Source organism: Cyprinodon variegatus, unplaced genomic scaffold (assembly GCF_000732505.1).
Source record: "Cyprinodon variegatus isolate N-32 unplaced genomic scaffold, C_variegatus-1.0 Scaffold41, whole genome shotgun sequence".
Taxonomy (NCBI): domain Eukaryota; kingdom Metazoa; phylum Chordata; class Actinopteri; order Cyprinodontiformes; family Cyprinodontidae; genus Cyprinodon; species Cyprinodon variegatus.
The window spans coordinates 1,271,730-1,288,143 of NW_015150494.1; the positions used below are offsets into that span (position 1 = coordinate 1,271,730).

At 38.6% G+C, this 16,414-nt stretch overlaps 2 protein-coding genes across 2 annotated transcripts; one reads left to right on the forward strand and one right to left on the reverse strand.

Annotated features, from left to right (window-relative positions):
• The first annotated feature begins 204 nt into the window (after positions 1–204).
• Positions 205–5,138, forward strand: LOC107081794 (neuropeptide Y receptor type 1-like). The gene is made up of 3 exons (XM_015370041.1): positions 205–342; positions 539–694; positions 2,933–5,138. Exon 3 carries the CDS (start codon positions 3,069–3,071, stop codon positions 4,173–4,175), a length of 1,107 nt encoding a protein of 368 aa, XP_015225527.1. The 5' UTR covers positions 205–342; positions 539–694; positions 2,933–3,068; the 3' UTR covers positions 4,176–5,138.
• Positions 5,139–12,629: 7,491 nt separating this feature from the next.
• LOC107081798 (progonadoliberin-1-like) lies at positions 12,630–13,251 on the reverse strand. Its single transcript, XM_015370044.1, has 4 exons — positions 13,197–13,251; positions 12,990–13,128; positions 12,821–12,922; positions 12,630–12,711 (listed from the first exon to the last, which is right to left on the reverse strand). Exons 2-4 carry the CDS (start codon positions 13,125–13,127, stop codon positions 12,664–12,666), a joined length of 288 nt encoding a protein of 95 aa, XP_015225530.1. The 5' UTR covers position 13,128; positions 13,197–13,251; the 3' UTR covers positions 12,630–12,663.
• Between the last annotated feature and the right edge of the window lie 3,163 nt (positions 13,252–16,414).

Here is a 16,414-nt window from a genome sequence, read left to right on the forward strand (position 1 = left end):
TAGATGATGGAGTGAAGTCTCAGACTGTCCCTTCTCTCCTTTAATGAGCTTCAGGTGGGTGCACCGCACAGCTCAGACGTCTCAATTTCCTTATTGGCCCCGTGTTGTGGCGCACGCGCAAGGGGCGACAGCGCCCCGCGTGTTCACGCGTTGGCGCGCGCGTGTGTGCCTTGCAGAAGTTATTATGTAAGATGTTCCCCGTCGGTAGTCTCATCCCCGCCAGAGAGAGAGGCATGATGAAGGCGCTTTAAGAGAAAGCCCAGCTCCTGTCCGGGATCCTGGCAGGACACAGACCCTCAGCTCACCTGATGCGCAACAGTCGCAGAAGAACAGGTTTCTGCGGTAAGAAAAGACAGCTAATTATATTAATTATATTATAATTAGGGATTTTACTATTTGTCAAACTGGGATTTTTATTTTTTTTAAACCAAAAAACCTCCAGGACTCACTTTTTCTGCTGTATATAGAGATTTACCTTAATGACCTGCAATTATTGGACTTATTCTTTTCTCTGATTTACCTGTGATTCTCCACCCAGCTCCATAACAGTGCATGTGGCTCCTGTTCAGTTACCTGCTATCGGGTCCCTAAAGGGGAACAGACTTGCATCTCTCCTTACAGCAGCGTCCCTTACCTGCAGCTGGGCTGCGGGCAGAGACACAGCTGCAGCCGGTGTGTGGATCCAGGGAGGCGGGTAGGTCACACCTTCAGCCCCTGACAATCTATCTGTCCTTATGTGTTTCATTCTTTAAAATTTCCCCTTTATGTATTTAAATGAAAATTGATAAAAACAAATTCAACTCCATTGAGTTTCCCTTTATATTAATATTTTTCTGCAGCTTTTATTCCTTGTAACAATCACTTGTGTGATTAAGGGTGAAAGCTTGTAAGCTTCAAGTGATTGCTTTTGTACATTTCCTTGCATAAACTGCCTTCTCTGCCAGCAGACAAAACGCACAAAACTGCATCTCTTTAAACGTCCAAATTCTGCCATAAATAATCAGCATCAAGGCTGCAGTATGTAAGGAAGCAAAAAGGTTTGACCAGGTTAAGCTGCAGGGTTGCTTTCTCTGTGTGCTTGTCATAGGAATCATTTTCTACGATATGTAAACTAGTTTTGTGCGTGTGCTTCTTTGATGAGGAACACTCAGGCTAATCACCGCAAATGAAACAGCACATCCTAATAGGTCATTACAGCTCATAACAGAGACGGCCACAAGCCATTAATGTCCCACCTGTCAACATTTATCATTGTTAAGGAGTCGTCTGTAAAGTTAAATATGATATATCCTGCAGATATAATTCTGTTTGGATAGCCGTGTTGCAAAACTAGTATTCCGGTTGAATGGAGCCATCGGCATATCATACCAGCTTATCAGTAATGATTTTATTGCTGTGTATGTACTCTAAGAAATATGCATGTAAATAAGGATATCCATGCAAAATATACAGATATTCTTCATCTTGGTTTAATGGAACCTCATTTCTGTGATATTTTCCAGTACATTAATTTATACTGTGGGTGCCTGTAAAGACTGCATGTGCTGTCATACACGGATGGTGGCTGTTGTGACTGGGGACTCTGTTCTTTATGGAGAGAAACAAAATAGATTCTCACCATCAAAAGGAACGAATACAGCGATGGGAAACGATTGCCAATGAAAGTGCAGTGATTATCCTTGTTATTGTAATGGAAATTTAAATCAGCGGGCTATTAAAGCAATGCTGCAAAACTCAGGATCTTTTTTTGTTTTTTGTTTTGTTTTCTTGATGATCTCCCATGAGTGCATCAGTTATTTTCATAGACTGCACTCAAGGAGAGAGAAAAATCTGTGTTCCTCCTCACAGCCTCATATTTGCATATAAACATTGTTCATTTCCATCATGAATTTCCCATTATTCTAATAGCAAATCCATTGCCTGTATGCATAAAGTGGAATTTGTCTCTAATATGCATAGAGGCAATGAGGCATTCTGCATGAGATCTTCACAGTATGATAATCTAAGGTGCATGCCAGTTTCATGGTGTTTAGACAAAATGTATCACAGGAGCCCAATGCTTTGATTTAAAACCAATTCTGTTGACAATTCAAATCAATTCAATTCAGTTTATTTATATAGCGCCAATTCACAACACGTCATCTCAAGGCACTTTACAGTTCACCAGATCATCCAGTCAGATTGATTCAGTTTTCTATCTAAGGAAAACCAGTTAATTGCATCAACTCATTGATTTGAATGCAATCCCTCACACTAAGCATGCTTGTAGTGACAGTGGAGAGGAAAAACTACCTTTTAACAGGAGGAAATATTCAGCAGAACCAGGCTCAGTGTGAGCGGCCATCTGCTGAGGCAAACTGGGGTGCAAGGAGAAAGAAGAATAGAAACAAAAAGCAACCGTAAAAGACGGCCCCATCCAGGAAACACACAGCCAGGCAGAAGAGCTCTGAGCCAGCTCCCATGTTAGAGGATGAAGAGAGCACATCCAGCCAGTCACAGCCAGAGAAACAGGACTACACCGGAAAAACAGGCCGATCTCCAACATCCATAAACAAGGTGTTGATGGCAGCAGCACAGCTGATATTTCTCTCCAGGATGGTGTCAAAGGAACAGATGAGGTGAAGCTTCTATGACAAAAAGCACAGAGAGCATAACATTAGAGATTGAATTAACAGATTCTGCAGAGTGGGATAATAGAGAAAGAATGAAACAGAATGATGAAAAAGGGGTCAGTTTCAAGGTATTGGGGGAACCAAAAAATGTAATGGTACAAGACAATAAAACTTGACCTACAGAATCAGATTTGCTTATTGAATACAGTAGTAGTCAAATCTTGGAATCAGCTTTCAGTAAATCAGAGTAGCTGTTCTTAATGTATTTTTGCTCCTTAGCTCTTTAAATTTGTGTCAAGTAAACTTTTCTCTCTTTTTAGGCTACAAAGAAGATAAACACGAACCTGAACCTACAAATCATGACACAATAAAATGTGTAAATAAAAGTCAAATCAAGTCTGGCAAAGTGAACTGATTTTAGTCCTTTCTCTGACGGGAGCCAAGAAACATCGGGTCATGGAGCTACAGCATAATGCCAGCCACAATCAGACCTTGTGGAAAGAGATACCGTGGGAATCCACTGAGGACTGCTCGCTCTCAGTGAGCGGGACCACTTTCCTAATCATTGCTTACAGCATAGTCATGGCTGTGGGCCTCATTGGGAACTCCTGTCTGGTGTTTGTCATCATGCGGCACAAGGAGATGCAAAATGTTACCAACATCTTCATCGTCAATCTGTCTTGTTCTGACATTCTAATGTGCATCATATGCCTGCCAGTTACTATCATCTACACACTGATGGACCAGTGGATCCTGGGAGATACCCTGTGCAAGCTGACACCCTTTATCCAGTGCATTTCAGTAACCGTTTCAATCTTCTCCCTCGTCCTCATTGCCATGGAGCGCTACCAACTCATAGTCCATCCGACGGGTTGGAAACCACTGGTGAGCCAGTCCTACTTCGCGGTGGCTGTCACCTGGATCCTGGCCTGTCTTATGTCTGTGCCTTTCCTCAAGTACAGCGTGCTTACCTTGCCTTTCCAGAACCTGAGCCTCCCCATTCCTGTCAGAGACCACCTCATTTGCATGGAGCAGTGGCCGTCAGTTGAGAAGCGCCGCGCGTACACCACTTCCTTACTCGTCTTCCAGTACCTGCTCCCTCTCACGCTTATCTTGGTCTGCTACCTGCACATCTACCTGCGCTTGAGAAGGAGGAAGGATATGGTTGAGCGGGGCAGGAATGCGACTCAGAAAAAGAACAAGGGCTCGACGAGGATCAACGCCATGCTGATCTCTATCGTGGTGGCGTTCGCCCTGTCCTGGCTTCCTCTAAACATCTTCAACACAGTGTTTGACTGGAACCACGAAGCCATCCCGTCTTGTGGCCAAGACGACGTCATCTTTTCTTTCTGCCACCTCACTGCCATGGTCTCCACTTGCGTCAACCCAATCATCTATGGGTTCCTAAACAGCAACTTCCAGAAGCAGCTCAAGTCCACGGTGTTGCGCTGTCGGTGCTGGGGGGCTGTGGACAGGTACGAAATCGTCCCACTCTCCACCGTCAGCACAGAGGTCACCAAAGGGTCAGTCTTCAGTAATGGATCTATCACCTTTAACTCTTAAATCGTAGGATACCATACCCGAAACTATCCCATCATTGGGTTTTTTCATTTTGACTTTGAAGAAACTTCTCTCTTCGTAAACTATAACTCTATGAAACAATACTGAAAAGCAAATTGTGGACTTTTTTATGATTTAGAGAGGGTTTTCGATAAAGAGGAAGTAGATAACAATTGGGACAAAGGTTGGACAAGCTAAACTACTGATGGACAACAGAGGACACTTGACATGGCCATATGATGTAAGGACCTACAAGTGAACAGACACCCTTTACACCCTTCGACATGTTTCTCTGTAAAAGTCTAGCATCTTTTCTTATGTCTGGAGTTATCAGAGGACCTAACGTGAAATGTAAATGAGCTTAACCCCAGCGAATGTTGGGAAAAGCAAGGATATGTTGTTTTTAATTAAGTTCCTTTTTTTAATGGCGCTAATGAAAATATCAAGGGGATTGTTACCTGTTAATGATTATCAACTAATGCAGTATTAGTGCTTTAGATGTGGCTCTAGGGGCTCATTCAGTCGATTTACGGGCGCCGTCTTATACTTTTATCATTGTCTAAAATCACCGCCAGTGCTGTAACAGTGGTTCTCAGATAACCTCGGCTGGAGCTGTATACATCTCCTGCTGTCAGCCTGGTTCTGGACTCCAATCTGTATATATGTGTGGGATAGTGTCTGCCATAAAATGTGCCGTACAGCAATCGTATATCCGCTGCAATAAAACAAAATAAAAGTGACAGTAAAGGACTTTGTCAGAGCAGGTTTCTTCTGCTGTAAATATATCACATGATAGAGTTATAGTTTATGATGTGGTCTAAAGTAAAGAGCACTTTGTAGCCTAGCAAATATCTCTCAGTGACCTGTTGTTAGACACCGTGCATTTATAATCGCATTAGATCGTATATCTTTAATGATAAAACTTGTGCTGTAATATTCGGGTTAGCTCTATGTTACATTGAAACAATAAACTTCATTACACCATCTTTTAACCGGACATTCACAATTATTGCACCCATTCTTATGACTTTAAAGTAATTTAAAAAACCTCCTGGGGCTAAAATCAAATTATACTATCAAACTTGTTTCTTAAATAAGTATATGACAAGTATTCATGAATATTTTTCCAAATTTACAGCCTTAAATTTCAATGTAGTTCATTTATGTTTTACATGATAGGCCAGAAAAAAATAAAACAGTCTAATTAAGAGGCTAAAAAAAGTCACCTGAGCTAAACCTCAGTCAAATTGGTTGGATAGTTCCAGTAAGTAGAATTTTTCGATTTGATTCAAATGGAAAAGGAACTTGTACTTAAGCTTTGACTAGGCCATTCTACCCCATAGATATCCCTGAATTGCGATACTGGAGTTTTGGCTGTGTCATTAGAATCATTGTCCAGCCGGACGAGGATCCAACAATCCAGTCTCCAATCTTTTACAGCCTCTACCCGGTTCTCTTCCAGGAACCCCCGTTATCTTCCCTTCCACCTGCTCCCACATGATGCTGCAGCCTATAGGAATGATATGTTCAAAGTATGAGGTTTAAGTTTTCTGCCACTGGACTTTACATATAATCCAAAATGTTCTGTTAGGGTTTCGTCTGACCAGAGCACATTCCTCCACTTTTGTGTGTCTCATATGTCCTGAGTAAGACTACAGTATTACATATAGAGACTAATACATTCTATATTATTTATATGTCATGAAGTCAACAATTCTTTCTATCGCTTTTACAGTTTATTGTTAGGTTATTTTCAGTAATCCATAAAGATTTTTTTTTCCTGTCTAAGAACAAAGTGTTCATATTTTCTTGCAGTTACCTTTTTCTCCATCCATCTTCATCAAAATTTTAGAGTGAGAGTAGTGACTACTCTCACTCTAAAATTTTATATATACATACAGAAACGCTAATCTGAAAAATATAATCCATGGTGCCAGAAGACGAACAACAAATTAAATCATACAGATAAATAATAAAATATATAAAATGTTAATTATATACCTAAATTATTCAAATTAAGTTTCCTTAAACCAAGAAAAAAATTGTTTGAAAAACAACATTTAAAGTTGGAATATTAGTCTTTTTGAACTATGTAAATATATATGCAAAAGCTATATTTAAATTGCCTTAACACATAGATTTAATCTTGTTACTTATTACTTAATTCTAATAGATGTATTAAAGGATGTATTAAAGAAAATTAAATGTACAATTTAAAATAAAATAGTTTTCTGTTATTATAATCAAATTAATATCATTAAACAAATCTATAGAAAATTAAATACAAATAAATTTTGGTCTGGGGGAGCCTTGGTGCCCTAAGCAGCCCCTTAGCTTGTTTTCCTTTGGGCCAGCCCTGGGGTTAACCCAAACATCCATGAATTTGTTTTTAAGCAGAAAACGTTTTCGACAACTGATCAAGATATATGGTTCTGGTGAGGACATTGTGTAGCCATTTGGAAATCTGTGTAGATGCAAACAACTCATAAGTAATAAAAAAATAAATAATACAAAGTATAATTGATTAAAGGTCATTTGAGATATTGATTTGAAATTTTGAAACCTGTACATTTCCATCTGTGGATGGATTAATCGTCTTATAAATGCCATTAAGAACCTTGGAAAAAAAACATGATTTTAAAATGAATATATTTATTGCAGCCTTTTAGTTAAAACTAAAGTTAGATGGGAACATTTTAGCCTTTTGGTTATATAAGCAAAGGAGAACAAAATGCATGTGTGTGTCGATGGTTTGAATAACCCTGATTAACTGTAAAAAAAACATGGAGCTTGTGTATTTTTCCAACATCCTATCAGCTTCTGATTAATGGGACGTTGCTAAAGCCTAATGGAGGCCTGTGTTAGTAAAAGATATAAATCATCTTTTTGCAATATTAATATTTTAAGATATATCTGAGGTCAAGATAAGTGTGCTGTTGCTGTTTGCATTATTCAGAAGGGATGTTTGGGATGACAAACGTTTTAGACACGCATGTAAAATTGAGCGTTCTTTCTTAATGATAGATATTAAACTGCAAAAAGGGTTAGAAGATTAATCAGAATTGATAACATTTATTACAAAGATATCCCACAAGAACTGTTTTAATCCAGCTGTAGAGAAAATAAATATTGATGGAAAGAAAAGGAAATGGTTTAGCTGCCAATTATGGTTAACTTTTTTATAATTTGTGAATAAAAAGCATAACTGCAGGTTGTTTTCCAAGAGAGTTCAGTCTGTGGGAGAGATCGCATAGGTCCTTGTCAGCACAATTAACTGTATGCTTCCGCTGTCTTGGCCTGGACTGGCCTTTTGCAGACTTCTACCTCGTCTGCTCCCACATTTCAGCCCTCTCACCTGCCTCTCCATTTCAGAGCTTCACCAGAGTGAAGCAGCACTTCTTGTTTTGTGAAGAACAGAAATGCAGGAGGTGCCGCCATGCTTCAGTGGCACTTGGCAATGACTGGAACCTGAGTTATGCCATTCTGTGTTTTTAACCATTGTAGCCAGGCTCCAGGCATATTAGTGAGCTATGAAATGAAGCTCAGCTGGAGATAGACCCTTAATGAGTCCACCGGGCCAGACTCTCCTCGTCGGTGGAGCAGTTCCAGAAAGATTAGCATCTTGGCTCCCTTGCATTTTAATTTAGAGAGAGATTCTCATATAAGCAATCGCAGCAGATCACAGGAACAACATGAACTAGTTGGCTAGAGATATGCTCAAGCTGTTGTTTTGAGCATTTAAATTCTCCTTTTTTTGCCTGCTTTTCTAATCTTTTTTTTTTTTGCCTTTTCTATTGTAATGCAATGTCTAATGAATCCATGCAGAAACGTTGTTTTGATGTTTTCTATCATGGGAAATAGTCAAATTTAGGGTTCTTCGTTTTCCTTGGCTAATTTACGAGTCAATTAAACAAATTAGCTAAGTCATTATTTGCTTGCAGCCTATCTTTCTCAGTTATCCCTCCTCATATCAGGTGCTTCCCCTTTCTGGAGATATCTATGAGAAACGGGTCAATTCAGTTGGTTGATTTTATTGTTTTATGACTTTCAATGTCATATCAGGGCAACAACCAGGCCTGGGTCAATACCTTCTCTGCTGTGTTCTTCTGATTTATTAATATGAATATTTCATCTTAGTTTTGATTTAAAAACAATTTGATTTATTGATTAAAGTTTGCTTAGTAAGTCTTAAAATTTTCCTCACATAAAATGGTGGACCCCAATATTGAAATTATTATTAAAGAGAACAACTGTTATTACTCCTGTAAAATTAAAGAAAAAAAGATAAATAAAAAAGATAAAGCAAAAAATATAAAGAAAAAAGAAAGCAAAAAAATAAAGCAAGGTCCCCTTTGCTAGCTTAGTGACATGACATTAGCCAGGAAACTACTCCAGAAAATTGATATGGAGGCTTTATTTGCTTATATTCTTTGAATTTCCATCAAGCAAATTGATTGTAAATATAATGTTTAAACATAAATTAAAAACTGTCCCACACCTCGTAGAGTTCTGTTGTTAGAGCAAAGATTTAATCTTTCCATGGATGGATGGTTTGTTAGAATAGATGAAAAAGTAAACTGACATTTCAGCAGTTTTTTTTATAACTTATTAAAGTCTAATTGTTATAATTAGTCTGTTTTTTAACATAAGGTAGGTAATTAACAGTAATTCAATTTTGAAAATTGGCAAGATTCTACTAAGTACATCTAATCAAACTGTTCCCACTGTGAGGCCACTTTTATGTCTTTAACTCTACCTGTTAAAGATAAAAGCTTGTCTATTTACTGCAACTCTGGTCAGTGTTGTCTCTAATTAGTTAAATGCGTCTGACTGGTCTGAGTGAGACAAATTAGAAGTAATTATTGGACTCCGTAGCTGTGGGAGCCCATGTGTGTGTATGTGTGTGTCTTCAGCTCTGATTGTTGCACATTACTTTCCTCTAAGTGATTTAATATTTCAGATTAACTGCAGGCGACGATTGCCTCTGATTAAAAACAGAAGAGTGGATTGGCACGGACTCATTGTTCATGATGGTATTGATCATATATGAATAATTTACATCCTGCTGTGCTCTTGCTTTTCCTATATGGAATGCTTGTCAGATCATTTCTAATAAAGCATAGCTACGACACTCATGTGGCGTTGGGTGTGTGTTCATCAAGAGTGGGTGCAGTCCTATCTGCAATATGAAACCAATGGAAACAGTTTTCTGCCTTATATGTTTGCTCGGTGACGCCTGAGTAAGAGATGGATTGAACTAATTTGATAAAAAATACACTTTGCATTGAAGATAAGGCTGTGCTTTGCCCATTGGCTTGTCAGCAGGATATTACAGGCTGGTACTGCCTAGTGAATTCACTATTATGAATAAACTTCGATCTCTCATTCAGTTTGTTTAAATTTCAAACCCTATTGGCAAACACACATGTCGCCTGCCTCGAATAATTATCATGTTGTTTATCCACTACTAATAAAACTGATTGATATTCTGCAGGGGGATAATATATGAATTTTAAAAACCGGGAAAAAGGCTTATTAACTGACTTTGAGTTCATTTGATCTTTATCGTTTAATACAATCTGCAACAGAAGTCACAAAAATACCAAAAAGAGGAAAAAAGAAAAAAACAAGTTTTAAAGACTCTAGAATAGGAATTTTCTAGTTATATCTAGCGCCCTCTGGTGGGGGAACAGGAAGCATTACAGCCAGCTCAAAAAAGTTAAAAAACAATCCACTGGAGGTTTCTTTTTTATCTTTTTTTTTTTTTTTTTTTTTAGTTTCTTGTTTTTTTTAACTTAACATATTTAGTTTTTTAAATCAATATTTAGATCCAAACTAAATATTTAGTTTGGAGATAATATCTATTTGATAAAGTAAGATAGTGAAAAAATGACTTGGGGGGAAAAAAAATAATCCACTTATTTTTTTTCTTGAAACACATAAATAACCATAAATATTGCTCCTAATTTTTTCACTGATTAACTTTACAAGCGGCCCATAGTATAAAACCAAAAAAACTATTCTAAACAGAGCATGTATTCTGTATTAGTCATCTTTAATGTTGGGATATGCATGTGGATAATGAGGTACTGTATCATTATTGTCACTTTATGACTAATATACTAAGAGTTAAAATGTCAAATTAGTTAGGAAGTTCCATTTGAGTGTATCGCTGCTGCCACCCTCTGATTTGGAGGGGAACCGCTTGTTGTAGGGGCAGTAATCATAATATGGGAGCAACAAATCACCTAGTGGTGGGGGGTGGGCAATGATTGGTTAAAGGTGGCCATGATCACCCCTGGACCCGCCTCTATCTTTGCCGCTGCTGTCAGCTGCGTTCATTATTTTTCTAATCACCAAACATAAATGTGTGCAACTTTGTTCCAGTGTAAACAAAATACAGCTGCCTTCTGAAGGCTGGGAGGTTTATTAGAGAAGACCAGAGGGATAAAGGCTCATGTAGACCAAAGAACAAAGCTGACAGGTCTGGGATAATAAGGTGGGGTTCTTTAAAGCAATAACAGGCCATAAATATTAAGCCAAGCTTTAAACGTCTCACAGAGCTCTGTTCTATTCATCACCTGAATCCCAATTTGCCATCGACTTAAACCGAGAGGCTTTGAAAAGGAGAGCATTAATAAAAGAAGCAGCCAATAAGCCACAGCTTAGGGAGGATGTGTTGGTTAGAGATCAAATAATTATAAAGTCTGCAGTTCTGGCCTTCATGGGAGGGCCTCAAGCATGAAATGTCACAGCCATGAAGAAGAAACAGCAGGAAGATTATCTCATTTAGTATTGAAGGGAACAAGGTGGTAAAAGATACATGACAGGAATCAAAGAGTCATTTAAATATACAGCCAGAGCTACAACACAGTGGTTATAGAATGTCCTAGTCAAAGGCCACACTTTAAACACAGTTTTTAATCTGTGGTGTAGATGCTTTCTGTCTGATCTGAATAATCTGGAGTTCCAAAAAACAGAAAATTAAAAACAATCCACTGGACTTGGTTTCCAAGTTTTTAGACGTTTCGCTTCCCACCCAGGAAGCTTTTTCAATTCAAAATGTCAGAAATAGCGTTGAGTTCGAGATTTTATACAGTAGTCCAACAAAGGCTTGTTTTTGTTTTGAAAACATGCAAATTGGAACAGACAAAGGGGTCCACCCCTATGGAATGGAGGTCGTTTGGCTTCTTTGTTAGAGTGCAGTACCCCATACCCATCCAAGGCTACGTTCACACTGCAGCCTTAATGCTTAATTACGATTCTTTTGTGAAATCAGATTTCTTTTGCGTTGCAGTTCACATTTCCAAATATATGCGACATGTATGTAATCTCCTGTGTGAACTACATTCATACAAAGCAAGTAGAGGAAGCAATGATGTCACAAGCAAGTGTGCTTTGTGTTTACGGAAGTAAACATGGATGGTAGTGTGTTGGAGAGCATCTAGCAATCTTTCCCAACCTTAAAAACTGTTCAAGATGCCTTCCACATTATCGTCCGCCATTGTTATTTTTCTTTCCACTTCTGTGTAGCAAGATGCAGAATAGCGACCTATGTCTGGTATTAAAGGCGTACAGGTCGGATAGATGCGACCTGGCCATTCAGACACAGGTTGCATTTGAAACGACCAGACTTTTGTTGGATTCAGGACCACAGAGCCAAGTGGCCTGGGTCACATTGGGAAAAAATTGGATCTGTGTTGTTCAGACTACCATGAAAAGATGAGATACAGGTCGCATATGAGCATACAAATCGGATTTGGGTCACTTCAGGCTGCAGTGTGAACGTAGCCTAAACGGCAGATTATACTTCTGCAACCTCACACATCAAATGTTGTAGTTTTAAAAAACTACATAATGGCTTCCACTTTTAATAACAATTGTGCGTTAATTTGTGAGGACCTAGCTTAATTAGAGGCTACATCGTGGAAATGTTTTTTAGGTCCATGATGTCCGTTCCTTTAACTCATAAATGCTGGAAGGGGAAGAAACATTTTTCTCAGATTGTGTTCTAAAGTTATTTTTCATATCGTAGTTTTATTGCAAAGCTTACATCTGTTAAGCATAAAGTATCACACCTTCTGGATGATGAAACTGCTCCAGATAAAAACAAAACAGATGAGCAGACTGATGAAGCCAGGAAACAGTCTGGATCCCAATCCATTTCAAAATGTACGGTGGGAACAGAGACAAATATCACAAGGAGAGAAGCCATTCCAAAAAAAGCTGATCCTGTTCAAGAATGTTGCAACCTGAGTGATAAAGGATGTTTTCTTTCATTACTTAAATGCTTCAAAGAGTTTAAGCAATCCTAAAAGGCAAAGTAGGAGGTGTTTTGATTTATGATGCAATATTTCTTCCTCGTTTTGCAAAAGAAAATAAGAAAAACAGATTGAAGCAAAAGATTCTATAGTTTTTATTCAGAATTGGGCAAAAAAAGAAGCAAATATGCAGCAACTCCTACATCTATAACATATCATTGCCTAAGACATCACTGTTTGAATGCCTGGTGTCTGCGTTCCCCCTCAGGTACCCTCGCCTGAAAGAAGAGAAAAAGAAATATGAGGATTTTGATGATGTTTATCACCATTATCTAACTTTTTCCACATTTCACCATCACTAACAGGAATAATTCATGCAGATCTTACAAGAAGGCCCCTCATTCTGTAGAATTTGGCAAACGGTGACTCCTCTGCACAGCCCAGAACACTGCAGGGTGCCTCTGCATTCGCCAAACCTTCAAATATCTGCTACAGGAGAAATGATACATGGAGAACGTCTGCCAGAGCGATTATAAAGAAATGCTCAGCTGCTTACGCTGTCCAGCATGTCTGGAAAGCCATCCGATTCCCTCTTTCCTCCTGGGCTCAGACCAAACGACCAGTGCTGACAGCTGGCCAGCGACAGAACCGTCCCCAGCAGGAGAAGCCGGAGCGTCAGCGTTTTAGCAGCCATTCTGATGGACAAACAAAAGTTTTTACTCGACACAAACACTTCATTTGACGTTTCTTTAATTTGTCATACCTGTTGTTCACAGGAGCTCCTCCAACCTGCCCTGTTGAGCTTTGGGAGTCATGCAAACACTGTGAGGATTTATATAAGGCTCTACTGCTTTGTTTCCTCCATCACTTCACTGCAGGGGGGAGGCAGCAAAGAGGGAACAAAGTGGCAACCCACAGAGCTATTTAAAAGATTACACTACGTGTTTGACTTATGTGTGCTGTTCATTAAAAATAGCAAGTTGCAAAGAGTGACAAACAGGAAGCTCTTTGCTGATTCACTGGTTGGTTGATTGCCGGATTTCACCTTTAGTCCTGTTTCTTTACAAATACTGTGTTTGTTTTTTGTGTCTTTGGTTGACCTTTGAATTGAATGAAACTGTCTACAACAATTAAAAAGTGTGGGTGCGTAGGTACTGTTATGGAGTGACATTTGTCCCAATATTGTTGCAAAGAATGGACATCAAAATAATAAATGCAATCCGGAAATTAAACTTTGAAAAAGAAAAGGTTTTAATATATTTTTTTTAAATATAATTTCATGTTTTTCCTTTTTTTTTTATATTTTATTTGTTAAAAGTCCATCTGTTTGTTTAGTACCGCATTACCCATGATGCATCTGTTCATTTTTTAGTTGCAATTTCACTTAGCTCAGCAAATAGTTTTTTCTGTGTGGTTCGTGGCGTAAAAATAGCATCCACCATTAATCCTTCCTTTATTCAGAGTGTATGAAACCTGTGCGCATTTTTTTAACGATGTGAATATACATTTTAAGTCCGTTAATTGTGTTTCATGTCAGTTATTATCCCAGGAGGCGAAATTGTCCTTGTGTTTCTCTGGTTGCTGGCAATGCAAGAGTTTACTTATAATAATTCAAGCTCATTGTTATACTTTGCCAGATATATTATCATTTTATTAGTATATGATGGAATTACCGTTCATTTCATATTTTCCTATGTTTTTGTCAGTTGTATGTTTACTGTATTTGACCGATAATCCATGTGTGTTGTTATGGCGCCCTCCAGTGGATTTCTATGATACTACAGGCCATTTTCATCCTGCAACCATGTGTAGCTGTTTTGCCTGCATGGCTATAAATATGCACCTTTATTGTATATACCTAAGAAACTAAAAATAAAACCTCATCATCATCTGTAACATCCTCCCCAATGTACCTGCTTCTATTCCACCAATAAACCTTCTCACCGATGGAGTTGATATATTCCTTCTGACCAAGGAAGATTCAATTGATGAGAAATCTGAAATTATGGCATATTAAACGTACGCAGTCTTCTACACTTTGTTTTTCAATTAAAATTTCCCTTTGTAGATTATGAACTGCATTCTTTTCAAATTGTTTTTCAAAGTTTATATTCTCATCTGGAGCGGTGTCATTGGCAGTATTTAAAATGGGGGGGAATTATGAAAATGTGAGCAATTAAGATAAAATGTTAATAATCTAATACAGAAAATTCCATCTTTAATTCTAAAGATTGTTTCGTTCATTTATGTTGTTTTTAATGATATGTAAAAAGCAACTTGAAAGATATTTGAATATTTAAAAAACAAAGACATAGGCTATATGTGAGGGACCAAGGAAAAATTAAAAATCAGAGAATCACAGGGCAGCTTGGAAAAAAATGGTGACAAATTTATTTACAACAAAATCTGGCACTCTAAACATAAACCTGGGCCCAAAAAGAAAATGAGGTCAATAGAACGAAACGTAACAAAAGTAACTGAAGTATTAACTGACCTAACAAACTGAGGAACACATATACTGGTAGATCAGGGAATTTTTGACACAACAGGGAACATTACATACATTTACCTCAACAAAATTACAACAACAACAAAAAAACTGTACAATACAAAATCAGCAACCTATGAGACAGAACTTAAGTAGTTAAATTATCCAATTTTAGTTACAAAAAACTAACAAAATGGGAAAAACTGAAACCTTCCCACAGCTCTTCTACAATAAGTGGAAGAGTCAAATCACGTCTCAGTGCCACTGCAGATTCTTTGCAGCTGGGGCTCTTTAGCTGAATCCCCAGCGGTTCCCTAAATGCTATGTTCAGACCGCAAGCAGCAAGAGCAGAAAAGTGGGTCTGATGGGCGTTGGGTGCAGCTACCCCATCCTTTCTTTGCCTGTAACAACGGTAGTTTTTTTTGCTGTCATCAGTGGGTAAAAAGTAGTTTTAATATGTTTTTTAGTGAGAAAGTCCTCCTGAAAACTTCATCTGTGCAGTCAGTTCATCCAGATTACCATCCTGCCTTCAAATATTGTTTCTGTCGGAGCCGCTCAGACCCCCGTAAACCAGCGGTGCTCTGTCACTGGGAAACCCCTTCAACAGCAGCCTATGGCCCGGTCGCCTCTTTGTGGTTTTCGGCAGGCGTTTTTCACGTACATAATCCAAACTGCAGGCACCAGAATAATAAAATCGGACATATTTTACAGGCAGGTACTTTAATAAACTGTTTCAGAGGAGTGATCACAGTGCTCTGCATGAGCAGCACTGCCTCACCAGCTCACAGATCAGCTTCTCTGATTGGTTGATGTGGAGCGTCGAGCGGCAAAAGTTCAATTTTTCCAACTCCAGCAGCTGCTGCTTCTGAAGCGCTGCTCCTGCTGCTCAAAACGCGCCGCAGGAACTTTTGCTGCACCTTGATGCGCGTCAACCATTGACTTTGCATGTAAACTAGCTGCTTCTGCTGCCTCTGCTGCTTTGGGTGTGAACATAGCATAACATTAACCCTCGGTTTAGGCAGAGAGTCCGCCACATTAAGGGCCATCCCAAACCACGTAATGGGTAGGGCCAGTGGACTGCTCAGCCATTAGATCAGGGGGGTCAAAGTGGTTCCAGAAAGGGCCGTGTGGCTGCAGGTTTTCTTTCCAAACAAGCAATAGCACACCAGACTCCAGTCATCTCATCAAGTGAGTCCAATCCAAACATGATGAGTTCACGTTTTCACGATAATTATCACTATCATTATCGTATTTCTGAACATAAAACCGAAGCCAAGAGTAACGAGTAACGTTTTAAAATGTAAGGAATAGAAAGTACAGATACTGGTGTGAAAATGTAATGAGTAGAAGTCAGAAGTAGGAAGAACAAGTAATGGAGTAAAGTATAGATACCTAAATAGTGTACTTAAAGGAAAATTCCGGTTTTTAACACTTTTAGCCCATTTTCTGTAGTGTCCAGGATGAAATCGAATGATCGTCACCAAAATTTTGAC

Excerpts from the sequence above, each read along its gene's own strand:
- LOC107081794 (XM_015370041.1), top strand. The coding sequence starts at position 3,069 with ATGGAGCTACAGCATAATGCCAGCCACAATCAGACCTTGTGGAAAGAG.
- LOC107081798 (XM_015370044.1), bottom strand. The coding sequence starts at position 13,127 with ATGGCTGCTAAAACGCTGACGCTCCGGCTTCTCCTGCTGGGGACGGTT. Across the intron at positions 12,923-12,989 it reads TTCCAGACATGCTGGACAGC|CAGATATTTGAAGGTTTGGC; the intron begins GTAAGCAGCTGA and ends TTTCTCCTGTAG. Across the intron at positions 12,712-12,820 it reads ACAGAATGAGGGGCCTTCTT|GCGAGGGTACCTGAGGGGGA; the intron begins GTAAGATCTGCA and ends CTCTTCTTTCAG.